Source organism: Pyrus communis, chromosome 16 (assembly GCF_963583255.1).
Source record: "Pyrus communis chromosome 16, drPyrComm1.1, whole genome shotgun sequence".
Taxonomy (NCBI): Eukaryota; Viridiplantae; Streptophyta; class Magnoliopsida; order Rosales; family Rosaceae; genus Pyrus; species Pyrus communis.
Genome location: NC_084818.1, coordinates 1,390,301 through 1,418,063, shown reverse-complemented (window position 1 = coordinate 1,418,063; position 27,763 = coordinate 1,390,301). Strand labels below are relative to the sequence as shown.

Genomic DNA, 27,763 nt, shown 5'->3' with positions numbered 1-27,763 from the left:
GAAAATTAATAGACAAAAATTAACAAAGGGTGTGTGAGAAGTAAAAAAGGATGTGTGGATAGCACACCCGTATTGAGTGTGACATGAATGCACATAACTCATTGCGGCCAATACGTCTATAACGATACCATATTAGAAATTAAATCTACTTGTTACAAAGTAGCAGTACAATGATTCTTTACTTTACCCTATATAGAAATAACCAATGATTCTTTACTTAACCCTATATAGAAATAAAATCTACTTGTTACAAAGTAGCAGTACAATGGAGAGATTCTCAATAATTAACTTCTCCTTCGCACCATCGAGGTTTCCTTTTATGGCGACGCCAAGCTGCTTGCAAAGCATAAGCTGCCCTTGGTTTCCATTGCTCCACGTTAAAGCTAGTATTAAGGCTCGAGTGGCGGCGTTGCTCTTTGGTGAAAAGCCACCAGAATTTAGAGACTACCGTCTTCAACTGCTGCGCCCTTAGAACAAACACTTCAACTTCCGTTTGCGCCTTGATAGTTTCAGTTGACAAGGGAAAGTTAGATAAGCTGGCACAGTTGATCAGCACCCAATCGAAAAGCTCTTCTCCATAGAAGTCACCTTTGCCAAGAAATCTTACCCTAGCAGTAGCAGAGGCGGTGTAAGTCAATAGCTTACCGCGTGTGACGAAGAGCATCTCAGCAAGTGGCTCTCCCTCATGAAAAATGATGCTGTTCTTTGCGTATAGCACCGGCGTGAGATGTTTGCAGATAGCTTCCAACAGCTGTTCGTCCATGGTTTGAAGTATTGGCACTTCTCTGAGTGGACCTGAGCAGAGATGCCATTTTATATCCTTACAAAGTTCAACGGGAAGAAGGTGAAGAAAATTCTCAACGCGTATGTTTTTTTTCAGTTTGTGTTTCATGGATTGCCAAATCCGCGCCTTAAGACTCCGAGGAAGTGAAAGGTAATACATCCACAATTCTATTTCTTGTTCCTTCAATCTCATTTCCTCCGATCTCGCAACTTTTGACAGCAAATATTTCTGTGTGACAAGTGATAACAAAAGGCTGCTCGTCACGTCTACATAAGTAAATTAGAATATCTGATAAACCAATGCGCAAACAGTCATTTGATAATTAGATAAAGAGCTAGGAGGGAATGGTTTAGCACCAACCTGCAGATTTCCAGCAAGAATTGCAATTAGCACCAAGCCAGATATCGAAACAAGAAGTGAAAAGTATATCTCCCATACGTGGATTGTAGAGGGCTTGAGGCTTTGACCGAGGGAACTGCATAACACGATACAACTAAACATATAAGAGGAGATTCTCAAAATTGTTGAATCCAGAAGCGGTATAAAAGAGATTCGCTCAAAAGTAGGATAATTTGGATAAGCAAAACCTTAGATTTTGTATCCCCCACCAGAAGCAGTAAGAAATCCTTTTCACAAAAGGAGTTGAATCCAGAACTATAGAGTCAAGGGCATCAGTGTATATTCCAAAATTCGTTGTGTTTTTAGAGCAAGAGTCGTCTGCCAATGGTTTAGCTCCAAATGTGTCATCGCAATATAAATAACAGTGCGCACAGGCTTCTCGCCAGCACGTTGCTATTCTTCCTAGTGAGAAAAAATACCAAAAGGCTCCAGTAACCTACGTACAGAACCAGCAAATTGGAATATAGAAGAACAAAAGCGTTTCAGAATGTTGAAGAACTGATCAGAAAGGAAAATGATAGGGAGACAATCTTTTTAGACCATATTTTGTAAAACACATGATGTGGCGGTTGATGATTGAATTCCTTCTATACATCAAAATGGTCTCTCTAGCATCACCCGGTTAGAAATGGTTATGGAACTTACATGACCAGCAAGCATAAAAAGAAAGAGATCAGGCCATGCAGATTCGGCGAAGATGCTAGAACCCCTTAGAGCTACTTTTAACAAAGAGCCGATTCGAAAAGCCCTTAGCAGATATTGAAACACAAACATCAAGATCAATAGATTTGTATCACCGGAAACCGTCGAGTTATTTCGTTTGGGAAAGACAGAAAAAACTAGCTCCTGGACAGATCAGAGCAAGCATATAAGCTAGCATACCTTGTAAATATTATAGCTTAACTATATATAAAACGGTTTTCCATACCTGTGGAAATGGAAGAATCATAAGCCCGTTGAGTAGTAGGTCTATCAAATATTTCCGTGCTCTTGCCCGAGTCTCTGCAACCGATTCGCCTCGTCGAGAGGCTTGAAAAGAATGAGTAGCAATGAATACACGGTATTGAAAAATGATATGAAATACATAAAAGAAATCGATGCTGAAACGTAGAAGCGCAATTACGGTCCCCAATGTTTTGTCCAGCGTAAAGCATTTCTGCTCGTTGTTAACCGTAAGGAGGTAAAAGAACAAAGGATCAGTTGAGAGAGCGATAACACAGAAAACTAAAAGTATCTGATTCCACCTCTGCAGGACGAACTCCCATAAATCAAGAAGCTTTTTCTTGGGGAATTTTTTCGGTGCTTCCCTAATATTCTTTGGAAATTTTTCTGCAGCATTTTCTTCCAAGTCATAGTGATGTAGCCTGAGTACAACATATTACAAACAGAAATTGGCTTAGAACTTTTTCCCATAACTCCAAAATGGAAAACATAAAAAGGATAGCATTCGCTTACCGTGGAATTGGAACCACCATTGCCATTTGCCAGTGCCACAAAATTTAACCTAGCAGATTATTTGCCGGGTTAAAGAAAGGAAAAGACTCGAAAACTAGGGATGAAGAAAGAAGCAAAAAGATCAAGTGTCAGAAAGGTTTCATGAAAACCGGTTGAGTTCCAAGAAATGCAATATGTTGGAAGTAGGAAGCAGCAGCAACGGCGACCCTAAGAAGTGCTAAAACCGACAAGTTCCTTCCAGTCAACAGAGCCATTCAAGGGCATGGATTCAGTTCACACAGATATTCTCAAAGAAACTTCGCGGAGATTTCATTCCTCACAAGTCAACAAATAAAGTCAACAAATAGAGTCAACAAATAAAGGCAACCGGTCTTCTGAGTCTAATGACTCTGATTATCGTTTAATTTTCAAAGGTGTTTCATCTGAAATTTTTTTGAACAAGTCTTATCTCACAAGAAGTTGATTAGTCTAAGGCATATTTCAAACGTTTGTTGTACGTTAAACAGTCTGTAGCTTTCTTTGCTTTTCTGTTTGTATTTTTGAATTTCGACATGTAAAAAGGGTTTTCAAATGCACAGCAGAAACCAGATCTTCTGCAAATGCACAGCAGCGGAAACCAGATCTTCTGCATATCATCTAAACATAAACCGGTCCACCAGCGGAAACCAGATCTTCTGCAAATGCACAGCAGAAATCAAAAATCACCAAAAGATGCCGATGTAACTAACAAAATTTCGAGTAAATCGATTAATCGAGCCTCTCCGATTGAGCTAAAGTTAATTCCATAAACAAGCAACAAGAAGATGCGAAATAAAAACAACATTTTCTAGTTTCTATCACTTTCCTCCTCAGCTTTCTCGGCAACCAAACAGGAAGTTAATTGACAAGCACCGAGTCGGATCGGATCGGATTGAATAAACCGGGCGCAGACGGCGAGGATCCGAATCTAAAAGTGTGATCCAATCAGCTCCATGCGTGCACAGGTATGTTTAAAGGACAATTTTCTCGCTCTAAAAACCTGATAGAATATGGAACCCTAAAGAGAGAAAGTAAGAGAGAGACTGAGTGAGTGAGTGAGATTCAGGAGAGACAGATGCTTTTTGTAGCTTGTCAGTGAATAGAGGTGGCCACGTGGCGGCTTTCTTGCATTCACTTTAGGAGAAAATTTTAATTATAACGTAAAAACAAGTAGTACACCACGACGTGGTGACCACATGTTTTAATAAAAATGGAGAGAAATTTTATTTTTTAAATTATTAATTTTTTAGTACATATATCACACCATTTGTTTATTGACACATGATATACCATCCCGTGTACCGGTCACATTGAAAAATCTCTCCCACTTTAGGAGTCATATGGTGCAGCCGCATCCACGATGGGTTTTGAGACTCGTAATCCTAGTATGCCACGTGTTTTTCTACTTTGCTCTCCGGGTATGAAAGATTTTTCAATGTGATCGGTACACGTGGTGATACATCATGATACGCCCCGACCCTGATATTGCTTAAATACCAGGATAGACACGTGCTGGCAGACACTTGAGGGTGACAAAAGCCATTAATTGATACAAAAGCTAAGAATGAGAAATAAATAAGGGTTATGAATTGAAATACAATGAATTAACAACTTAGGAACGTGTTCAAAGCATACAGCTAATTAGAACACTAAAAGAAATAATATAAAATTGAATGAATAAAAGAGTGGGTCCTACACCGAGAGGGCTCGAAGATGCCGATGCTGAAGTGCCTTGACGCCGGGATTGTATGCCTCGATTCTAAGACCTGAATGGGGGCTCAAAACAAAGGTGAGTAGACCAGGTTCATATATACAATAATAATAAAACAGTTATCAAAATACTAACCCTCACAGTTTATATAAAGAAAACTACTAGCATAATAAGTGATAGGTTTACTGAAAACCCTAGCATGCCAAAAACATCTAAAAAGACATATCGCGGAAATCAAAATATCAATCGTCTCACAGACCATCTCGTAAGCGCGGTGTGTTGCTAGTAAGATCACTGAATAAATATAACTCCCGGCCCTATGCCAGCACCGTGGTCTCTGCGCCCGTAGCCAGAGATTACCAACTCCCGGCTCAATGCCTGCTCCATGTCCCTCAGCCCGTAGCTAGGGATTATTTCTCCCGGCCTAACTACCAACACCAGATCCTCGTCCCAGGCAGCATAGTGTCCACTAGGTACGCACAAATAGTTACGCCTCTCAAAAATAACCACTTCATAGTATAAAGTCATCCATCATCTATACTATAAAGAGGGGTTTCTAAAACATGTTCTAGCATCCTATCATCATCCATCAGATAGTCTACCAGTTCATGGTTTTTATAGAAACTACAATATATCAAACTATAGCTCAATGTAGGCTAATAATTAATTCCTCACCAAAAACAAGACGATAAACAACATATTCCATAAACATGCTTAACATAAAATCAGTTCATTCTCGTAAGGCATACTATTCATTTATGCAATTAAACTATGAAATCATGTAATTTTAGAAGGGGTCCACTCACAGATACTCTGTAGCAGCAGAGTTGTGCCGGAAAGGATTAAGGAAATCCCCACTAGCAAGTTCACCTAAGCACAAAAATGTACAATTTATCAAAATATGCCCAAACGATAGAATTCTAGGAAATGGACGCCAAAAACAGATTCGGAACATCAAAATTGGCCTAGGAGAGATTTTGGGTTAAAAAGGGTTAGGGTGAAAAGGGGTGGTTTGGGCTTAAACCCAAACCCACACAAACATACACACACACGACACAACACACACACACATGCACACACTCACACAGACACACATACACACACACTTCACAAACACACACACATGCACAACATGCATACGCGTGCACGACATGCATGCACGCACGCGCGCGCACACACACACACACACACTCGACCCGCAGGCCTAACTAAAAATAAAAGGGCTCGAGCCCAAGTTTAATAAGACCCAGAGTATGGGTTAGGTCTCCAAAAGGTTATTGGGCTTAACTTAAATAAATGGGTTAGACAAATTTGACTAGGGTTATGGGACTTGGATTGGAAAGGCCCAAAGGCCTTGGGTTTGGTGGGTCGTCGGATTCCAAGGAAGGAGAAGGCCGGATTTCGGCCGGAGAATTCCCAAGCTCCGATGGAGCTCAAAACTCAACCAAAACATGTCATTCAATATACCAAATTGAAGCCCCGAAGGTAAGGGATCGAAATATACCCTTGGTTCCCGTCATCGTGGCCGGAGTTGGTCGGAAAATGGCCTGCAAGCCACGGGTACCCGCTGAAATCTTGGTTTAACAGACCCGAACTGATTTCAAGTCCAACCTTCACCAAAACAGGTATACATACTCAGAAATTCATACCAACATCCAAATTAAGATAGGGTAAGATGATTCTGAGCCTCACCTACTCGCAAATGGTGGAGTTCGACGGAGTTCGCCATTGCACCCTCTCGGTGCTTGCCGTGGCAGAAGGAAGAGAGAGACTTCAACGTGTTGAAGATCCTAACGAGGGAGTCTCGAGGGTGATGGGTTCATCGAGGCTACAAAAGGGTGGGTGGTCTGCATGCGTGTGTGTGGTGCTCGGGAGAGAGTTGAGAGAAGAAAGAGGGAAGGAGAGAAAGAAGAGGGTCACGGGGTGGGGGACACAAATAAAGAGGTGGGCCCTTAAGCTCACTAATTAAGAACAAAAAAACCATTTTTAAATAAAATGGGGGTGGGTTTAACACATCATGTGTTACTGTACAAATGATTGGCTTATAACTTTTTCCCATAACTCCAAAATGGCAAACATAAAAAGGACAGCATTTGCTTACCGTGGAATTTGAACCTCCATTGCCATTTGCCAGCGCCACAAAATTTCAGCTAGCAGATTATTTGCCGGGTTAAAGAAAGGAAAAGACTCGAAAACTAGAAGGAAGAAAGAAGCAAAAAGATCAAGCGTCAGAAAGGTTTCATGAATACCGGTTGAGTTCCAAGAAATGCAACATGTTGTAAGTAGGAAGCAGCAGTAACGGCGACCCTAAAAAGTGCTAAGACCGACAAGCTCCTTCAAGTCAACAAAGCCATTAAAGGGCATGGATCCAATTCACACAGATATTCTCAAAGAATCTTCGAGGAGATTTCATTCCTCACAAGGCAACCAATAAAGTCAACCTGAGTCTGATGGCTTGGGCTTATGACATTAATTATCGTTTAATTTTCAAAGGGTATTTATCATTTATAACTAAAATTTAGCACACAAATTCATTAATATCAGTTTTTATAAAACAATTCAAAATTTTACTTGAATAGACCTAAATACCTTCAAAATTAAAGCTTAATTACACCTAAAACCAAAACCTAACAAAGCATCATTGTTCACCAGTAACATTGCTGCCATATTGGGATCCAAAAGCAACAACATCAATTTTCTTAGACTTTGGATTTGAATCGTCATATATATGATTCTCCTCACGGAAGAAGCCAATCACCATAAAATCGATCTAAAATATTCTCATCTTCCAATGCACTTGTCTGGAGTGAATTTCCCTTAATTAAATGCCTAATTTGGGTATCCCTCTACTTAAAGAGATCATATGCAGAATGCATAAGAACATGCAATCGCAGTTTCATAAAAAAATACCTGCCGAATACTATTTAAAAATAATCCAGAAGTTAATAGTTCTAACAAAATTTTCTAAGAAATATCAATTAATTATCGCACAAGAATATTAAAAAATTGTAGTTATGTATCATGATCTTCGTTGTAGGCTTGTAAATTAAGAAAGGAAATTTGATAATTTGATTGACTTAATTTCCATTAGAATAAATACCTCTTTATTAAATGTTTAATTTCATCATGCTCCTCTTTCTATCTTTTTGGATTCGAATTGAGATATGAAAATAATTAAACCCTAAAATGAAAAAAACACAAATAGATCTCTTTGGCGTTTGTTTTTCATTTTGAGGGTAATTTGGTATATTTGTGACAGTTCGTCCTGAAATATTTGTATCGATGACGTGACGGCCAACACGCCTTGATTTTGGTCGGGGTGTGTCAATATTGATGTGAGGTTTTGGTTATAAATGATAGTTTTTATAAAAGCACCTCACCAAACCAGTACTTCCTCTCTCTCCGTCTCTGTCCAAACGCCTGTCTCAAAGTCTATAATTTATTTAATCACGAGGAGGGGTAGGCCAATGGAGTGTTCAACTCACTTGACTCGGGACCCACCAACTTACTTATTGCCCTACGCATTTCCCAGAACCTTCGTCTTCTTCTTCTTTTGCTTCTTCGTCCTCTCTAATCAATCTCTCTCTCTCTCTGTCATTGATTGAATATCGAGCATTAAAAGCTATCTGGGTCTTGGGAGATAATCACAAGGAGAAGCTTCTGTTTGGGTTGTTCCGCCATGGATAATCTGCTCTCTTGGTCGCTCTTAAACTTTATTGTTTGGTGAGTTATTGTATTTTCGCTGCTTTTGTTGTTGGGTTTTCTTCAATTTGCTGTTTCTGTTCATTTTTTCTTTTGTTTCAATAACATGGTTTTACCCAAGGTTTTAAAAAACGCTAGGCGTTAATCGGGCGTCAAGTTGGGGCCATGTTGCCGCCAGAAGCCCGTATTTCGTCTAGAGAATCTCCTAATTGTTCCCGAGCAACTAGAAAAAGATTCTTTAACTAGAAAGAATTCAGTTCAGATGTAGGATACCTATCCAGAAGGAATTTTGGGTGCTTAGGCAGCTAGGCCGGTCCTAGGCAAATTTAAGTAAATCTGTTATATTTTTGGTAAATAAATATGAATATATATAATTAAATCATAAATTATAAAATAGAATTACATGTATATTATGAAGTACTGAAACATAATGAAAATATGAGCAACAAACATATAATGTGTGTTCATTTAAGTATTCAATAAGTCTCTTACAATTTATTAAAAAAAAATGCAAAATGAAAGTTATCTATTGTTTTTTTCTAAGTGAGTCACAACATAGGTGGGTGTCTAGGCAGGTCTGGGCGGACTAGGTGGGTGCTTAAGCGGGTGCCTCAGCAGGTCTAGGCGCCCTTTCTAAATTTTCAAATGCCTAGGCATTAATCAGGACAGTGGTCAACCGTCTAGTGCCTAGGCGGGGATTTTTAGAACGGTGGTTTTACCTCAAAGATTGGATTTTTAGTTTTTGAAATGTAAAAGATTTAGTTTTTTTGGTCTTTTTTTGGAAAGGATATGAAATTGGAAATCCAAAAATATCAATTATTTTTGTTGAAATTCGTTGGCTTTTGGTTCAAATTTTGAATGCAAGAGGTCCTGTTGGTCCATTTGTGACAATATTTTTTATTTACTTACTATATTTTGTTGTTAGCATTGATTTTATGAATGTATGAAAAAAATGGATGCTAAATTAGGGAGATATTGCTCAAACGAAGATATTTTTGTATGGATATCTAGCGTTAGTGCGATTTCTGCTTTTTGAATTGGGGCAAACTGCACTTGGACATTGCTCTTGGACCCAGATAAAGTTTCCCCTTTTATTAACGCGCTTAGGCGAGTAATTCTACGAAACATCTTGTGAAATTACAGAAGTTTCTATGTTGAACTCATTTTGCTTCACTTTGAATCGTTGTCTAGGGACTGCTTTTGGAAACTTGGTGGTGCACGAGGAAGCTCTTCGGGTTATTCAAACGTTCGGAGGTTAACTTTCCGTTTGGAGATTCTTTCGAAAACAAATTGTAGTCATGAATTTTCAGCAAGAGAAGTTCGTCAAGGGCCATTCCTTCAGAAGTGGAATAAGATATTTGTATTGGCATGTATTATTGCCGTCTCCCTTGATCCCTTGTTCTTTTACATCCCTGTGATCGATGATAAGAAAAAGTGCCTTGGTTTGGACAGGAAGATGGAGATAACAGCTAGTGTTCTGCGTTCATTCACAAATATATTTTGTATTGTTCACATAATTTTCCAGTTTCGTACTGGATTTATCGCTCCTTCTCGAGTGTTTGGAAGAGGTGTATTAGTTGAAGATGCTTGGGCAATTGCAAGTAGGTATCTCTCGTCATACTTCCTAATTGACATTCTTGCAGTCCTTCCTCTCCCACAAGTAAGCTAACCCTTCCGACTTTGCATGAGGTGCAATAATTTACTGTTCGGTTTCGATTTAGTGCTTTGCTTCCCACCCTTAAGCAGTGGTGATGTCACCCTTAGACGTTTGATCTAAAAGTATATCAAGATAAAAGCACATAAAAGATGATTCCAACCCCTCCCTTTCCACCCAAACAAAAAGTGATCAGCGTGTAGTAAATTAGGAGAGATCCATGTGCCGAAATACGAGTACATACATCATATATCAGTATACAAGCAGAAGCAAATAAGTACAACCTCGATAATTTAATATCTGATAAATTAATACCGGTTAAATCTTGGTTAACAAATATATAGAATTATTAGTTTGTAAAGCGAAAAATTAATAAAAAATACAATATTTAAGAAAATAAGAAATCCCTTGATAAATTCAATGTTTGCTAGATTAATAGATTTTCCATGGTTCCAAGGCTATTAATTTATGGAGGTATAATTGTAGGCTTTTTTTTTTAGAATACATATATATTGAGTGGGGATGTGATATCCACACACCTTTTTTTACTTCTCACAGACTCTTCTAATTATCGACTGTCAGATCAGATAAATTGAAGAAGATTAATAGACAAAAATTAACAAAGGGTGTGTGAGAAGTAAAAAGGGATGTGTGGATAGCACACCCCTATTGAGTGTGACATGAATGCACACAACTCATTGCGCCCAATATGTCTATAACGATACCATATTAGAATAAGCATGATTATCTCCGGCACATTTGTTTCATGAAATAACGATTGAGATTTAACTTATTAAGATTTAGTTAAATCTTAACCGTTTCTTTTTGTCTTTTGATGCTTATGAGAGCAAAGTGTTGTGCCTCGTTACCTCACCAAGATATAGACCCACAGTTAAACAGAATAAAATACAAGAAATAAAGACACTGAGAAATTTACGAGGTTCGGCAAAAATTTGCCTATGTCTTCGGAGAGATATTGATCTTCACTATGAGAATAACAGTACAAGTACACATGAGTTAAATCGACATAACCCAATCCCGAATCTCTTGTACACCCACTCATAGAATTTTCCCAAAAGCCTCACTCTACCCCTAAGAGCTCTTTCACCGGAGATCTTTCACTCAAGCTCTCTTAATTTCTCTCAACCCATGTTCAACCTTTTCATGGGAGAGCCGGATGCTCTCCCCCTTGGATGCTTCCATGATGCTTACTCTCTCACTCGGCAAGCATGCCTAACGCAAGCATTTCCTTGCATTAAATAAAGGACAAGGATTGTCTGTCCTCTAAGCCCTTTCATACCCTCTTGTTTTGTGTGGTTACTGTTAAGCTACGTTAATATTTTATATTTTTTTTTTTATAAAGATAATAAGATAAAAATGAATAGTAATATAAAATGTTGATATAGCTCAACCGTGATCATACAAATAAAAAAGTACGAAATGACACCGAAAATGAAAAGGCAGACGATCATTGTCTTTAAATAAAGGCCAAGTCATCACATTTCTAACAAAATGCTCCCAAAGTCAAAAAGCAAACCCACTTTTGCTTTTCCTTTGTAGCACTTGTCACTTCCAATGCAGTCCACAGACATGTGATATTTCCACCGAAAGCAAACACACAAAGTCACAAATCATCCACTACCGAAAGCACACGGGTTAATTCATTGTTGCCAGCTCAAGATATGAGCCAATCACAACACAAAGCTCATTAAAATACATATGAGCATCCATTCTAAAATCATTTAGTGGTACGAGGCACATGAAAAATAACGTTTTGAATAACCTTATTGCTAAAATTTCTATTGAGTGTTCATCATCCTCTGGCTGTGGCGTCTATGGAGTACCTCAAGTTATACTTCTTACTTCTAAAGTTCGATGGGGCAAATTCTCGATGGTCTATCAAATGTTGACATATAATGAGCAGTGTGATTTGAGAGAAACCAACCTACAACACGGGAAGAGAGTTTCAAACACGAAACTTCGGGTGCTTGAGCGAATAACCAATGATTCTTTACTTAACCCTATATAGAAATAAAATCTCCTTGTTACAAAGTACCAGCACAATGGAGAGCTTCTCAATAATTAACTTCTCCTTCGCACCGTCGAGGTTTCTTTTTTATGGCGACGCCAAGCTGCTTGCAAAGCATAAGCTGCCCTTGGTTTCCATTGCTCCACGTTAAAGCTAGTATTAAGGCTCGAGTGGCGGCGTTGCTCTCTGGTGAAAAGCCACCAGAATTTAGAGACTACCGTCTTCAACTGCTGCGCCCTTAGAACAAACACTTCAACTTCCGTTTGCGCCTTGACAGTTTCAGTTGACAAGGGGAAGTTAGATAAGCTGGCACAGTTGATCAGCACCCAATCGAAAAGCTCTTCTCCATAGAAGTCACCTTTGCCAAGAAATCTTACCCTAGCAGCAGCAGAGGCGGTGTAAGTCAATAGCTTACCGCGTGTGACGAAGAGCATCTCAGCAAGTGGCTCTCCCTCATGAAAAATGATGCTGTTCTTCGCGTATAGCACCGGCGTGAGATGTTTACAGATAGCTTCCAACAGTTGTTCGTCCATGGTTCGAAGTATTGGCACTTCTCTGAGTGGACCTGAGCAGAGATGCCATTTTATATCCTTACAAAGTTCCACGGGTAGAAGGTGAAGAAAATTCTCCACGTCGATGCGTATATTTTTTTTCAGTTTGTGTTTCATGGATTGCCAAATCCGTGCCTTTAGACTCCGAGGAAGTGAATGGAAATACATCCACAATTCTATTTCTGGTTTCTTCAATCTCATTTCCTCCGATCTTGCAATTTTTGACAGCACATATTCCTGTGTGACAAGTGATAACCAAAAGGCTGCTCATCAGGTTTACATAAGTAAATTAGATTATCTGATAAACCAATGCGCAATCAGTCATTTGATAATTAGATAAAGAACTAGGAGGGAATGGTTTAGCACCAACCTGCAGATGTCCAGCAAGAATTGCAAGTAGCACCAAGCCTGTTATCGAAACAGCAAGTGAAAAGTATATCTCCCATACGTAGATAGTTGTGGGTTTGAGGCTTTGGCCGAGGGAGCTGCAATAACACGATACAACTAAACATATAAGAGGATATTCTCAAAAGCGCTTAATCCAGAAGCAGTAAGAAATCCTTAGATTCTCTCAATAGTAGGATAATTTGGATAAGTAATAACCTTAGATTTTGTACCCCCCACCAGAAGCAGTAAGAAATCCTTTTTACAAAAGGAGTTGAATCCAGAACTATAGATTCAAGGGCATCATAGTATATTCCAAAATTCATTGTGTTTGCAGAGCAAGAGTTGTATACGGGTGCGTTAGCTGCAAATGTGTCGTCGCAAAATAAATAGCAGTGCGCACCTCGATGATATTCGCAGGATTCTTCCCAGCACCTTACTATTCTTTCTATAGAAAAAATATACCAGAAGGCTCCAATAACCTACGTACAGAACCAGAAAATTGGTATACAGAACAACAAAAGCGTTTCAGATGTCGAAGGACTGATTAGAAAGGAAAATGACAGGAGACCATCTTTGTATGATTGGCGGTTGATGGTTGGATTCCTTCTTTATATCAAAATGGTCTCTCAAGCATCACCCGAATTAGAAATGGTTATGGAACTTACATGACCGGCAAGCATAAAAAGAAAGAGATCAGCCCATGCAGATTCGGCAAGGATGCTAGAACCCCTTCGAGCTACTTTTAACGAGGAGCCGATTCGAAATACCCTTAGCAGAGATTGAAGGACAAACATATTTTTCGATATACTTGCGACAAAGAAAGCCCTCGAATGTTTAATTTTTGGAATGACAGCAAAAATTAGCACCTGGACAGATCAGAACAAGCTTATAAGCTAGCATACCTTGTAAATATTATAGTTCAACTATATATAAAATGGCTTTCCATACCTGTGGAAGTGGAAGAATTATAAGCATGTCGACCAGTAGGTACATCAACAAATATTTCCGTGCTCTTGCCCGAGTCTCTGCAACCGATTTGCCTTGTCGAGAGGTTTGAAAAGAATGAGCAACATTGCTTGCACGGAATTGAAAAATGATATGAAATATATAAAAGAAATCGATGCTGAAACGCAGAAGCGCAGTTACGGTCGCCAACGTTTTGTCCAGGGTAAGGCAATTCTGTTCGTTGTTAACCTTAAGGAGGTACAAGAACAAAGGATCGGTTGAGAGAGCGATAACACAGAAGACTAAAACTATCTGATTCCACCACTGCAGGACTAGGTCTGGTAAATCAAGAATCTTTTTCTTGTGCAATTTTTTCAGTGCTTCCCTGATATTCTTTGGGAATTTTTCTGCAGCATTTTTTTCTAAGTCACAGTGATGTAGCCTGAATTATACAACATTTACAAACAGCAATTGGCTTAGAACTTTTACCCTAAAAATTCAAAATGGCAAACATAAAAATATAGCATTCGCTTACCGCGGAATTTGAACCTCCATGGCCATTTGCCAGTGCCTCAAATTCTAACCTAGCAGATTATTTGCTGGGATAAAGAAAAGAAACGACTCGAAAACTAGGGAAGAAGAAAAAGGTAAAATGATCAAGTGTCAGAAAGGTTTCATGAAAGCCAGTTGAGTTCCTAGAAATGCAATAGTTGGAAGTCAAGGGAGCCGGCCAAGGCCATGGATCCAATTCACACACGCATTGTCAAAGAAATCTCCAAGAGCTTTCATTTTCACAAGTCAACCAATCAAGTCAACTAGGTAGGGGTGGGCACAGTGCAGCTTAATCTAGCTCTACCCTAAAATTGGAACCAGAATCAGAAAATACCAACAGTTCAGTTTGGTAAGGTTTTGTTTAAATTTATTACTAAAACAGCTCCGGTTTGGTTTACTACAGCTTCGGTTCAGTTTATGTCGGTTTACGGTTCTAAATACTAAATCATTTGAATCTTGCAAACATACATTTAGAGCACATAAAAAAGTCGAAGAATTTTATGGTAAAATATAGTAATTGGATCACACAATGAAGAACATGCATGATTAATCATAAAGAATGATGAACTACAATTGAAGGAGATTTAAAAGTTAAATGGCACCAAAACTTTAAGTTAATGAATATTATTCATATCAACAATTCACAAAACAAAAACACATAACTAACAAATTTAGCTCACCAAACCTATTATGGTTTACTAATTTAACAATCTAGAAACGAAGACTGAAGCACTTTTATTAAGAAACACGATCAAACAGTTACAATTCAGAAAATTTTCAAATCCTAATTAATTATTTATATTCAAGGTTTGGTTCTAAGTGGTTCCACGAATATGAAAACCGAAATCGGAACTGCATTGAACAGTTTGGTCTAGTTCTTGAATCTAAGTTGACTTTTTTTTGTCAACTCGATCTTTTACAGTTTCTCTTATCACAATTCGATTCGATTTCTCGGTTCCACGATTTTTATACCCACCCCTACAACCTGTCTAATGATTCTGATGATTTGAGCTTATGCTTCTTCTTTCTATGCCCTCTTCTCGGTTGCCAATCGATGACTGACCTTGATTTGGCTACTCCGGTGGGAGCGAGGTGATAGCTGGGACTGTATTTGATGTTGTCGATTGTGATTAGAAATTGCAACCGACATTTGCCATGTCTCCTCATAATTTAGATAAATTTAGCACAAATTTTCTATCATTTGTCCAAAGATAAAAATTTAAAATTTAAAATTGCATAGCTCATGAGTATATAATTGAAAAAAGGGATCATTAAACTCATTTTCTCTTTACATACACTTATTTATTTTTACATTTGAATTTGATAAATTAAGCAAATCGAGAGAAAAAGACAAACAAAATTATGTAATGAGTGTGCAAAATCATTTTGATAATTTAATTGCTTAAAACTACTTTTAACGTGATTAATAAAAAATAAATTAATTCAACTTCTTAGAACATCTCCAACCGATGAGTTAAAACAATGTTATTTCTTCCAACCGAAATGTTATAAGTTGACATGGATTGGTTGCATTGGGTGTCAAATGCTTTTAATTCAAGTTATCCAATACACGTAGCATTTAACTATTACGTTATATAAATAATAATTAAAGAAAATGCTATTTAACAAGATTATAAAACTTGCTTATACAAATTTTGGGCTTAACCAAATTAGCTACATTGTGTACTTTTTCTTTTGCACCTAGACTCTAAGTTTTTGTTGGCCATATTAGTAATTAGCAGACTGCATTCTCTCTGGATCCTTTCCATCGGGATCCTCGAGATCCTTCAATTCTAGAGCTAGGAGAGATGGAGTAGAGGGAAGAAAAAGGAAGAAGATGAACATTAGAAGGTGAACATGGAAGAAGATGAAAGAAGATAAACATAGGACGATGAAGACAAAAGAAGATGAACAAGGGATTAATTCTTAGCCGTTTGATTTTCGATTGAATAGATGAGATTGAAAGATCCAAAGAATCCAGATGGAAGGGATTTGAAGAAAATCCTAATCCCATATTAGTCAGTTGTGGCTCTCTCAAGGACAATTATCTGTAATTCCAACCAAGACATGTTTATAATAACAACTAATCACCATTGGTCACGCAATACTCTCCAAGTGGGATTTAAAATCTGTTTGTTACAAAGTAGCAGCAGAATGGAGTGCTTCTCAATAATTAACGTCTCCTTCGCACCATCAAGGTTTTCTTTTTATGGCGACGCCATGCTGCTTGGAAAGCATAAGCTGCCCTTGGTTTCCATTGCTCCACGCTAAAGCTAGTATTAACGCTCGAGTGGCGGCGTAGCTCTTTGGTGAAAAGCCACCAGAATTTAAAGACTACCGTCTTCAATTGCTGCGACCTTAGAACAAACACTTCAACTTCTGTTTGCCCCTTGACAGTATCAGTTGACAAGGGGAAGTTAGATAAGCTGGCACAGTTGATCAGCACCCAATCGAAAAGCTCGTCTCCGTAGAAGTCACCTTTGCCAAGAAATCTTACCCTAGCAGTAGCAGAGGCGGTGTAAGTCAATATCTTACCGCGCGTGACGAAGAGCATTTCAGCAAGTGGCTCTCCCTCATGAAAAATGATGCTGTTCTTGTGACAGCCCCATTGCACTTGACATCAAATATGTCAAAAATCGACACGAACACTCAAAGATTAATGTAATGTAGGTAGATATCAGTAAACACACAAGATTTTCCGCACCTAAAATGAACATCAGTCTCCCTCCCCGTATTTCCCCATCATCATCACACTCCCTTCACTAAATAAATGAAATAAATGAATCTGAGAGTACAGAAGAGCCAACTTCATTGGTGTTTCGAGGATTCATACAGTCGACCACAAATAGTGAGATAAGACTTTGTTGTTGTTGAGAACAAAGAAGAATAGTCGGCATCACACACCGTCTGCAAAAAGATTTCTCCAATTTTTGTTATTGAAGAGTGCGAGCTAAAATTCTCCATGCTCAGAAACAATAATCCAAATCAATTCAGGCATCCAATGTATGTAGCACGAACCTCAAAACTCATATAAAATAATAATTTAAAAAAAAAATCTTAATGAAACACTTATGGTATTGTTCATTTTTAACGAAAATGACATTTTTACCTTGAAAAATCACTTCTGGTACTATTCACTTACACCTTTATTTTGTCATTTTCGTTAAAATCTAAAGTTTTTGATGACTTTTCGTTAGTTTTCCTTAAAAAAAATGCTAGTTAGGAAGATAATAAAAATTGCCTACGCAGATTTTGGGCTTAATCATATTACTACAACTGTATACTCTTTCTTTTGCGCTTGAACTATGAGTTCTTGCTGGCATCCCCCTCATTTGGATATAGAAATAGAGTTGGAGAAGAGAGAAAAGAAAGAAGATAAACATGAAAATGTGAACATGAAAGAAGATGAACATGAAGAAGTGAAGATGGGAAAACATGAATAAGAAATTAATTCTTGGCCGTTCGATTTTAGGTTAAATGGGTTGGAATTTTTTTTTTCTTTCGTTCATGTCTTAATATAGGAATTTATACATCTTCCATAAAGGAGCCAAATGAAATCAAAGTTTCACGTTCAACCTTGAATTAGAGACACTAAAAATAATAAATTAACTTTGACTATTACCCCTAGCTTTCCAAGCTAACGATGCGGGTTCAATTACTGCTACCCGTTTTTGTTTTATTTTTTATTAAATTAATAAGATAAGAAATAAGAAAATGATTAAAGGATTTGGAGAATCCAGATAAAAGAGATGCGAAGAGCATCCTAATCCCATATTAGTGAGTTCTCTCTAATACAAATTATCGACAATTCCAACCCAAAAATGTTTATATATAATATCGACTAACCATCATTACTCACGCAATACTTTTCAAGTGGGATTTAAAATACTAAATATTTGTAATAATTGCCTAATAAAAAGACAATTTTGGATTCAAACGTACAAACCTGATTGAAAAGATATTATTCTGGTATAACCAAAAGAACAAAAAAAATTTTCCAAGCGGGATTTTCTTTTCCAATTTCAGAAATAGAAAGCCAGAAAATAATTGGGAGAGATTTGGAGTGCAAATTTATGATACTCCTGCATTCTTACAAATTTTAAAAAGAATAATTTTGTTAGTGTGACGTTATCCACCCACCTATTTTATCCCTCACACACTCATTGTTAATTTATGTCCTTTTATATTCTTCAATTATTCGTTCCGATAATTAAAAAAATCGAAAAATCTGTGTAAAATGTTTAAAAAAAACAAGTGTAAATATCACCACACTTTAATTAAATAAGGATAAATTAATAAAACAACCGAAGAAAACAACCTCACCCAACGTAGATTTTTCAAATAAAAATAAAATATTTAAAATACCAATAATTTGAAAAAAAAAATTGTCACGCGCATTAGAGTTTGAGGAGAGGCTAGTAAAAAAAATAAATTCTAAATTCCAAAAAAAAAGAAAAAAAGAAAAAGAAAACGATTGAAACAGGAAATAAAAAATGGGCTTTTGGATGTACCTTCAAAAACATAGGTAGTTTTTTAGACTGAGTGTGACATCCCATATCGTCTAGGGGAGTGATCCTTATATGTATATTCTCATCTCTACCTAGCACGAGACCTTTTGGGAGCTCACTGGCTTTGGGTTCTATGGGAACTCTGAAGTTAAGCTAGTAGCACCCAAGAGCACTCCCAAGATGGGTGACCCATCGGGAAGTTCTCGTGTGAGTTCCCAGAAACAAAACCGTGAGGGCGTGGTCGGGACTCAAAGCGGACAATATCGTGCTACGCTAGAGTCGGGCCCGAGAAGTGGTCCCACCCGGACTGGGATGTGACAATTTGGTATCAGAGCCTAACCCTGGCCGCGTGTGTGCCAACGAGGACGTCGGGCCCCTAAGGGGGGTGGATTGTGACATCCCACATCGCCTAGGGGAGTGATCCTTATATGTATATTCCCATCTCTACCTAGCACGAGGCATTTTGGGAGCTCACTGGCTTCGGGTTCCATGGGAACTCCGAAGTTAAGCGAGTAGCGTGCGAGAACACTCCCAGGATGGGTGACCCATCGAGAAGTTCTCGTGTGAGTTACCAGAAACAAAACCGTGAGGATGTGGTCCGAGCCCAAAACGGACAATATCGTGCTACGGTGGTGGAGTGAGCCAGGGAAGTGGTCCCCCCCGGGCGGGGATGTGACAATTTGGTATCAAAGCCTAACCCTAGCCGCGTGTGTGCCGACGAGGACGTCGGGCTCCTAAGGGGGGTGGATTGTAAGATCTCACATCGCCCAGGGTGTAATAACCCGTCCCGGGATTTACGTAAGAAAATGGGTATTTTTGTATTTTCACTAAGTTTGGGGATACTTTCCTTTTTAAAATTGTTTTTGAGCCTTAATTGGTGAGCCCAAGGGGCCCACCCCCTGTTTTTGTTCCCCGGTTCCCTTTCCCTTTCCCTTCTTTTCTTTTTTTTCTTCTGAAAAGTCTTCTCAGTCTCTCTTCTCTCTTTCTTTCTCTCTGTCTTTTTCTCCCTCCCTCCGAGCAGAATGCGAACACACACACACCCACACACACCCATGCCCACACCTATAACTCTTTTCTAACCCCGTGGTTGTGTTTTGGACGTCAAACCACGAAGAAACCACCCCGGAGACATTTCCCAGTTTTCCGGCGAGCACCGCCCCTTTCGAGGCAATTTTCGGCCAAACCACGGCGAGTTGGCCGGCGTGCAAGGTATCAATCTCTTCGTCTCGCTGAGTACTACAACTTTCCTTTTTTGTTTCACCCAATTTCATTGAGTATCGAAGAAGTTATGCTTATTTGAATCTTACCCAGTTTCCGGCGGACACCCGTGGCTTCCAGGCTGTTTTCCGGCCAACTCCGGCCACGATGACGGGAACCAAGGGTATATTTCGGTTCCTTACCTTCGGGGCTTCAATTTGGTATATTGAATGACATGTTTTGGTTGAGTTTTGAGCTCCAACGGAGCTTGGGAATTTTCCGGCCGAAAACCGGCCTTCTCCCTCCTTGGAATCCGGCGACCACCAAACCCAAAGGCCTTTGGGCCTTTCCTGCCAAGCCCAAAACCTGGGCAGCCCAACCCAAGCCTTTTATTATTTGTATTTTTTTGTTTTGTTAATTTTAAGGCCTTTGGGCCGTTTCATTTAGGGCCTTTGGCCTGTTAACCCTAAACCCATTAGACCAAAACCCTAAAGCCCAAACCCGTGACCCTGACCCGTTGACCCGGTCAACGGTTGACTTTGACCGTTGACTTTTTGGGTTTTCGTGCGGGACCCCTCCTAGGCTAATTTCGACGTTCTGAACCCGTTTTCGATGTCCGTTTTCCCAAATTCAATCGTTTGAGTAAAGTTTGACTAAATGTACCGTTTATGTGCTTAGGGGCGTTTAATTGTGGCGTTTCCGTCTTCGCTAATGGCGTGGCTTTTCGACGGCGATGTACTGTGAGTGGACCCCTTCTAAAAATGCATGTTTTAATGGTAGAATTGCATACACAGAAAAGCATGACTTTACAATTATGTTTTATGAAACGTTTTGAGATAACATGCTTACTAAGGCTAGTTTGAATTATTACTATTTTTCCTATAACCCATGTTCTTATAGAATATCTGATGGATGACGATATGATATTTAGAACATGTTTAGAACACTTCTTTATAGTATAGATGATGGATGACTTTATACTATGAAGTTGATTTTCAATATATGTATGTTCACTGGTTTTGTACTTACCTAGTGGTCATTTCCGCTACGGGACGTAGGGATAGATCCGGTCCGTCCCGGGCGACGGTTTGGTGTTGGCATAGGGCCTGGAGTGTGTTTTTCTCTGACTGTCTGCTCAGAGACGGGGAGCCGGCAAGGGGCCTAAAGTGCATTTTCCTCTGACTGTCTGCTCAGAGACGGGGAGCCGGCATGGGGCCTGAAGTGTTATATCGGACATTCACTAGTGATTATTATGTTATGCGAATTATGATTTGAGACAGTGCACGACATGCTAGATTTCGGAAAACCTATGTTTCTCATTATATATATATGTTCTCATAAAATCTGGGGGTTAGTATGTTGATAACTGTTTTATTATATATATATATATATATATATATATATATATCAACTTGGTCCACTCATGTTTGTTTTGCGCCCCCTTCAGGACTTAGAATCGAGGCATACAATCCCGACGTCCAGGCACTTCCGCATCGGCATCTTCGAGTCCTCTCGGTGTAGGACCCACTTCTTTGTTTCATTCAATTTTATATTATTTTCTTTTAGTGTTCTAGATTAGTGGTGTGCTCTGAACACGGTCCTTATTTGCATATTCATTATTCTTTTATAATTATAAACCTTATTTATCTCTTGTTTTCAGCATTTGCACTCAATAAATGGCTTTCGTCACCCTCGGGTGTCGGCCAGCACGTGCCTATTCTGGTATTCGGGGAATATCGGGGTCGGGGCGTGTCACAGAGGAGTGATCCTTATATGTATATTCCCATCCCTACCTAGCACGAGGCTTTTTGGGAGCTCACTGGCTTCGGGTTCCATGGGAACTCCGAAGTTAAGCGAGAAAGGGGCTAGAGCAATCCCATGATGGGTGGCCCACTGGGAAGTTGCTCGTGAGTTCTCAAAAACAAAACCGTGAGGGAATGGTAAGCCTAAAGCGGACAATATCGTGCTACGGTGGTGGAGCGGGCCCGGGAAGTGGTCCCCCCTGGGCCGGGATGTGACAATTTGGTATCAAAGCCTAACCCTGGCCGCGTGTGTGTCGAAGAGGACGTCGGGCCCCTAAGGAGGGTGGATTGTGACATCCCACATCGCCCAGGGGAGTGATCCTTATATGTATATTCCCATCTCTACCTAGCACGAGGCCTTTTGGGAGCTCACTGGCTTTGGTTCCATGGGAACTCCAAAGTTAAACGATTAGCGCGTGAGAGCACTCCTAGGATGGGTGACCCATCAGGAAGTTCTCGTGTGAGTTCATAGAAACAAAACCGTGAGGGCGTGGTCGGGGCCCAAAGTGGACAATATCGTGCTAAGGTGGAGTCGGGCCCGGGAAGTGGTCTCGCCCAGGGCGGGATGTGACATTGAGTCCAGTTATTTAATTACATATTTTGAAATCAATTTTGCCCCTTCAGATAAAAATATTTAATTTCTTTAAATTTTTTTTATCATTTATTCCGTTTTTAAATTTTGAATATTTAAATACTCAAACTAAAATATTATCTAGTAACTACCTACTATTTATGAAGAAAACAAAACCAATATAATCTAGTAACTATCTATTGTATAGGAAAAAAGATGCTCTATACCTACAAAGCAGATATAATCTACCTGCAAAACAAAAATAAACTACCTATTGTATCAGAAGAAAAATTCTGGGAACCTACATGGCGGAACATAGAAATATAAATATGATATAATATACCTCCATTAAAGGAACGAATTTGGAGGGAAGAACATAAAAGTATCACCTATGAAAAGGAGACAAAAAAGAGGAGGACTGATTCCATGATCTAACGGAGGGAATTGCTTGGAAGAAGGAAAGAAGGAGGGATGAAGCGGACTGGGGGTTGAGGTGATCATATGGCTATAACTAATCCTACAATTAAGGGATTAGTTAAACCACAAATAATCCCATAATTAAGAAATTTTGTGTATTTACTGTAATTCGTAAGCCTAAAGGGTAAATATGATACAAACCATAAATAAACATACGTGGAATCTCAATTATTGAACCTATTTCAATGAAGTGGACTAATCCTACTAATGGCTCACAAAATTCGATATATATCAAGTTATCCCAATAGAAAAAGACACAAAGCAGCAATACTCCCGGGAAGCACGCGGGCACAAATTCACTTTTCGGTCATCGGCGAACGTACGCAACGTTGCGAATACTAACCGCAGAGAGAGAGAGAGAGAGAGAGAGAGAGCACAAAATATTTTAGTTCACGGGAGTGGAACCCAGGCCACAAGACTTTGTTCGTCTGCCTAATCACATACTTTGTTGGACTTCCTCTCTCTCTCCGTCTCTCTCTCCCCGTCTCTGTCCGAATGCCTGTCTCAAAATCTATAATTTAATCACGACGGAGCGGTCGAGTCACTTGACTCGGAGACCCACTGACTCACTTCCTACGCATTTCCGAGAACCTTCGTCTTCTTCTTCTTTTGCTTCTTCTTCCTCTCTAATCAATTTCTCTTTCTCTCTCTCTCTCTCTCTCTCTCTCTCTCTCTGTCACTGATTGAATATTGAGCATTAAAGCACGAAAAGCTATCTGGGTCTTGGGAGATAATCACAAGGAGAAGCTTCGGTTTGGGTTCTTCCGCCGTGGACAATCTGTTCTCTTAGTGGCTCTCAGACTTTATTGTTTGGTGAGTTCTTATATATCAGCAGTTTTTGTTGTTGGGTTTTCCTCAATTTGCTATTTTTTTTCCCTTTTTTCTTTTGTTTCAGTGACATGGTTTTTCCCCCAAAGATTGGATTTTTAGTTTTTGGAATGTTAAAGATTTAGTTTTTTGGTCTTTTTTGGAAAGGATATGAAATTGGAAATCCAAAAATATCAGTTTTTTTGTTGAAATTCTTTGGCTTTTGGTTCAAATTTTGAATGCAAGAGGTCCCGTTGGTCCATTTGTGACCATATTTTTTTTTTACTTGATTATATTTTGTTGTTAGCAAGGAATTTATGAATGTATGAAAAAAAAATGGATGCTAAATTTAGGGAGATATTGATCAAATGAAGATATTTTTGTATGGATATTGAGCGTCAGTGCGATTTCTGCTTTTTGAATTGGGGGCACACAGCACTTTGATATTGCTCTTGGACCTCGGATAAAGTTCCCCCCTTTATTAACGCTTTTAGGCGAGTAATTCTACGAAACATCTTGTGAAATTACCGAAGTTTCTATGTTGAACTCATTTTGCTTCACTTTGAATCGTTGTCTAGGGACTGCTTTTGGGAACTTGGTGTTGCACGAGGAAGCTCTTCGGGTTATTCAAACGTTCGGAGGTTAACTTTCGGTTTGGAGATTCTATCGAAAACAAGTTGTAGTCATGAATTTTCAGCAAGAGAAGTTCGTCAGGTTAGTTTGACGATTAGTACTATAACCTTACAAACATGTTATCATGTTGACTAGTTTGCAACTATACAGCAATTTCCTGGCTTTTGGGGCCAAATAGGTCAGGATTTTGATGTTATGTTGTCCTGCTACTATGAAGTACTTGCCGGGAGTTTTATATCACGGTGGCGATGGGATGCTAATAATGTGCCACCACTGTTGCTAATATCACTTCTTTCACTGGTTCTGTCCGCACATTGGCACATAATTCCACCACCCTGTCCCTGTCCCTTCGTTCGGAATTATGTTTAACTGTTGTATGTAATGCTAGATGCTTGGAAACCTCCTTGCGTGTTATTTAAATTGGAAATATAATGTCTTGTTTCAGGTTTCAGGATTGGACTGCAGAGAAAAATGTTGAGCCATTATATTCTCCAGATGATGACATGCCACCAGGGAAGTTCAGAAGAACGATTAACTCGGTGTCAGTCAAATTCCAAAGAAGCTTGGAATCTGGTTCTGAGCGGATTAAGAAGTCATGGAAATCTTATTCAATTGACAGTGTTGTCGGCAACAGCTTTGGTAGTGGAATTCTTGATCCTCAAGGCCCATTCCTTCAGAAGTGGAATAAGATATTTGTATTGGCATGTATTATTGCCGTCTCCCTTGATCCTTTGTTCTTTTACATCCCTGTGATCGATGATAAGAAAAAGTGCCTTGGTTTGGACAGGAAGATGGAGATAACAGCTAGTGTTTTGCGTTCATTCACAGATATATTTTATATTGTTCACATAATTTTCCAGTTTCGTACTGGATTTATTGCTCCTTCTTCTCGAGTGTTTGGAAGAGGTGTTTTAGTTGAAGATGCTTGGGCTATTGCAAGGAGGTATCTCTCATCATACTTCCTAATTGACATTCTTGCAGTCCTTCCTCTCCCACAAGTAAGCTAACCCTTCCTACTTTTTATGAGGTGCATTAATTTACTGTTCAGTTACTCATCTAATATGGCGGGTTGAGGGGTATCTTTATGCACAATCTGTACTCTCTCTGCACATGATGTGTAATCATTTTGGCCCAATATTGTGTATACTTTTGGTGTTGCGTATGTTACTTAATTGTATGTAGTATCTGCACTTTAAATTCGGCATATAGTGTGGTTAGTGGTAGTCGATGTCTTGTTTAGATTAGAATGTTTGTGCATTATTTTGATTCTGCTTTGGACCCCTAATGATACTATGAAATATTTCCAGGTGGTTATTCTAATTTTCATTCCAAAACTGGGAGGCTCAAAAACGTTGAATACAAAGAATTTGTTGAAGTTTGTTGTTCTGTTCCAGTATTTTCCAAGGTTTATACGGATATATCCATTGTATAGAGAAGTCACAAGGGCTTCTGGTATACTGACCGAAACTGCTTGGGCAGGAGCTGCATTTAATCTTTTTCTTTACATGCTCGCCAGTCATGTAAGTTTGATCGTGATATTCATAGCTACAATATAATTGTCCTTCTTCTTTGAATCTTTTGATTTTCAAGTGATATGCTGTTCTTAGGTATTGGGAGCTTTTTGGTACTTGTTCTCTATAGAACGTGAAACCAAGTGCTGGAAAGCAGCATGTGGGAACAATACAACCATATGCTCGCTCAAGGATTTATACTGTGATACCGTGAGCTTGAATGCTTTTAGTAAGATCACATTCTTAAATTCTTCCTGCCCGATACAAGATGAAGATAAAACACAGTTTGATTTTGGAATATTCCTTGATGCCCTTCAATCTGGTATTGTTGAGTCAAGCACAGATTTTCCTCAGAAATTCTTTTACTGCTTTTGGTGGGGCCTACGGAATTTGAGGTGTGCCTATACAACTTGTCTTTGTCTGCATTCTTAGGGTCTTCTGATGATGAGCTCAGTAGAGTTGACTTATAAAACGAGTATTTTATACTTGATACAGTATCTTTATTTCATATTGATTCTCGATATTTTCATTTTGCAGTTCACTTGGTCAGAACCTTGCAACCAGTACATATGTATGGGAAATCTGCTTTGCAGTCTTCATTTCTATCGCTGGGTTGGTGCTATTTTCATTTCTCATCGGAAATATGCAGGTTGGTACTTAATGTTGTGCCTGTAGTTTTACAGGATTGACATATCGTTTCTGTTTCTGTCGTGAGGTTCTGATGGACTTTAAATTTTTGAAACAGACATATTTGCAATCTACAACCACAAGATTGGAGGAAATGAGAGTGAAAAGGAGAGATGCAGAACAATGGATGTCCCACCGCTTGCTACCTGAGAATTTGAGAGAGCGCATCAGGCGGTATGAACAATATAAATGGCAAGAAACCAGAGGTGTTGATGAAGAGAATTTGATATGTAATCTTCCCAAGGATCTTAGAAGGGACATAAAGCGCCATCTCTGTTTGGCTCTGCTTATGAGAGTAAGTTTCTCCACCATTGTTTTTGTTACCTTAATGTGCATTTGAACCACTAGATATTGATTCTTACTCTTTCCTTGACTGCATTAAAGGTGCCAATGTTCGAGAAAATGGATGAACAACTGCTCGATGCAATGTGTGACCGTCTCAAGCCGGTACTATATACAGAGGAAAGCTATATCGTTAGGGAGGGAGACCCAGTGGATGAAATGCTCTTTATTATGCGGGGCAGGCTATTGACTATGACCACGAATGGTGGAAGAACCGGTTTCTTCAACTCTGAATATCTCAAGGCCGGTGACTTTTGCGGCGAAGAACTTTTGACATGGGCTCTTGATCCCCACACATCAGCTAATCTTCCAATCTCAACCAGAACTGTCCAAGCCCTTAGTGAAGTCGAAGCCTTTGCTTTAAAAGCGGATGACTTGAAGTTTGTAGCCTCTCAGTTCAGGCGACTCCACAGCAAGCAGCTCCGGCACACATTCAGGTTCTACTCACAGCAGTGGAGGACTTGGGCAGCTACTTTTATACAAGCAGCGTGGCGCCGTCATATGAAGAAGAAGCTAGAAGAGTCTCTGCAGGAAGAGGAGAATAGGCTGCAAGATGCACTGGCCAAGGCTGGGGTCAGCTCCCCAAGTCTAGGGGCCACCATTTATGCCTCACGTTTTGCTGCTAATTTACTGCGTACTATACGGCGTAGTGGTACGCGGAAGGCAAGGGTGCCAGAGAGACTACCGGCCATGCTACTTCAGAAGCCGGCGGAGCCTGATTTTACTGCTGAAGAGCAGTAATAGGTATATAGAGGTTTTGATTAAGTTATATGATCAGTCGTCTTCTTGTTGTAAAATGTAACCGAGAAACCGTTTTTAACTGTTAAAAAGGAAGGAAGAAAAGTGTAACAGCATAATGGTAGAGAGCCGCATTTTGTTGAGTGTACCAACTTCTGTAAAATGTGTGTTGTATATGGCAATGTCCGATTCTTTTTTTCTCATTTTACGGAAGATGAGAGAAAGGATTACAGTTTTCTTTCGTTTTACTGAAATTTTTTTACCTTTGGTCCGTCAATATTGATACTTGCTTAGCATCTAGGA

At 39.2% G+C, this 27,763-nt stretch overlaps 3 protein-coding genes, 1 long non-coding RNA gene and 1 pseudogene across 4 annotated transcripts; 2 read left to right on the top strand and 3 right to left on the bottom strand.

Annotated features, from left to right (window-relative positions):
• Nucleotides 1-217: 217 nt before the first annotated feature.
• On the bottom strand, nt 218-3,693 carry LOC137720568 (cyclic nucleotide-gated ion channel 1-like; annotated as a pseudogene).
• Nucleotides 3,694-11,490: 7,797 nt separating this feature from the next.
• LOC137720567 (cyclic nucleotide-gated ion channel 1-like) lies at nt 11,491-14,317 on the bottom strand. Its single transcript, XM_068459648.1, has 6 exons — nt 14,171-14,317; nt 13,639-14,077; nt 13,356-13,556; nt 12,907-13,169; nt 12,674-12,788; nt 11,491-12,540 (listed from the first exon to the last, which is right to left on the bottom strand). The coding sequence occupies exons 1-6, from the start codon at nt 14,194-14,196 to the stop codon at nt 11,806-11,808; spliced, it is 1,779 nt and encodes a 592-aa protein (XP_068315749.1). The 5' UTR covers nt 14,197-14,317; the 3' UTR covers nt 11,491-11,805.
• Nucleotides 14,318-16,360: 2,043 nt separating this feature from the next.
• Nucleotides 16,361-16,741, bottom strand: LOC137721061 (cyclic nucleotide-gated ion channel 1-like). Its single transcript, XM_068460183.1, has one exon. It carries the CDS (start codon nt 16,739-16,741, stop codon nt 16,361-16,363), a length of 381 nt encoding a protein of 126 aa, XP_068316284.1.
• Nucleotides 16,742-19,904: 3,163 nt separating this feature from the next.
• Nucleotides 19,905-21,628, top strand: LOC137719514 (uncharacterized). Its single transcript, XR_011066401.1, has 3 exons — nt 19,905-20,076; nt 20,571-20,632; nt 21,340-21,628. It is a non-coding gene; the product is annotated as an uncharacterized lncRNA (long non-coding RNA).
• A 1,520-nt stretch (nt 21,629-23,148) lies between these two features.
• LOC137719446 (cyclic nucleotide-gated ion channel 1-like) lies at nt 23,149-27,697 on the top strand. Its single transcript, XM_068458482.1, has 8 exons — nt 23,149-23,555; nt 24,128-24,263; nt 24,628-25,180; nt 25,490-25,702; nt 25,790-26,088; nt 26,231-26,342; nt 26,439-26,675; nt 26,765-27,697. The coding sequence occupies exons 2-8, from the start codon at nt 24,235-24,237 to the stop codon at nt 27,461-27,463; spliced, it is 2,142 nt and encodes a 713-aa protein (XP_068314583.1). The 5' UTR covers nt 23,149-23,555; nt 24,128-24,234; the 3' UTR covers nt 27,464-27,697.
• Nucleotides 27,698-27,763: the final 66 nt, after the last annotated feature.

Bases quoted from the DNA above. Each gene is read 5' to 3' on its own strand.
- LOC137720567 (XM_068459648.1), bottom strand. From the start codon at position 14,196: ATGGCCATGGAGGTTCAAATTCCGCG. The intron at 13,557-13,638 runs GTATGGAAAGCC...TGATCTGTCCAG, and splicing joins TAATTCTTCCACTTCCACAG to GTGCTAATTTTTGCTGTCAT. The intron at 12,541-12,673 runs GTTGGTGCTAAA...CTTGTCACACAG, and splicing joins TTCTTGCTGGACATCTGCAG to GAATATGTGCTGTCAAAAAT.
- LOC137721061 (XM_068460183.1), bottom strand. From the start codon at position 16,741: ATGCTCTTCGTCACGCGCGGTAAGATATTGACTTACACCGCCTCTGCT.
- LOC137719446 (XM_068458482.1), top strand. From the start codon at position 24,235: ATGAATTTTCAGCAAGAGAAGTTCGTCAG. The intron at 24,264-24,627 runs GTTAGTTTGACG...GTCTTGTTTCAG, and splicing joins CAGCAAGAGAAGTTCGTCAG to GTTTCAGGATTGGACTGCAG. The intron at 25,703-25,789 runs GTAAGTTTGATC...TGCTGTTCTTAG, and splicing joins TTTACATGCTCGCCAGTCAT to GTATTGGGAGCTTTTTGGTA.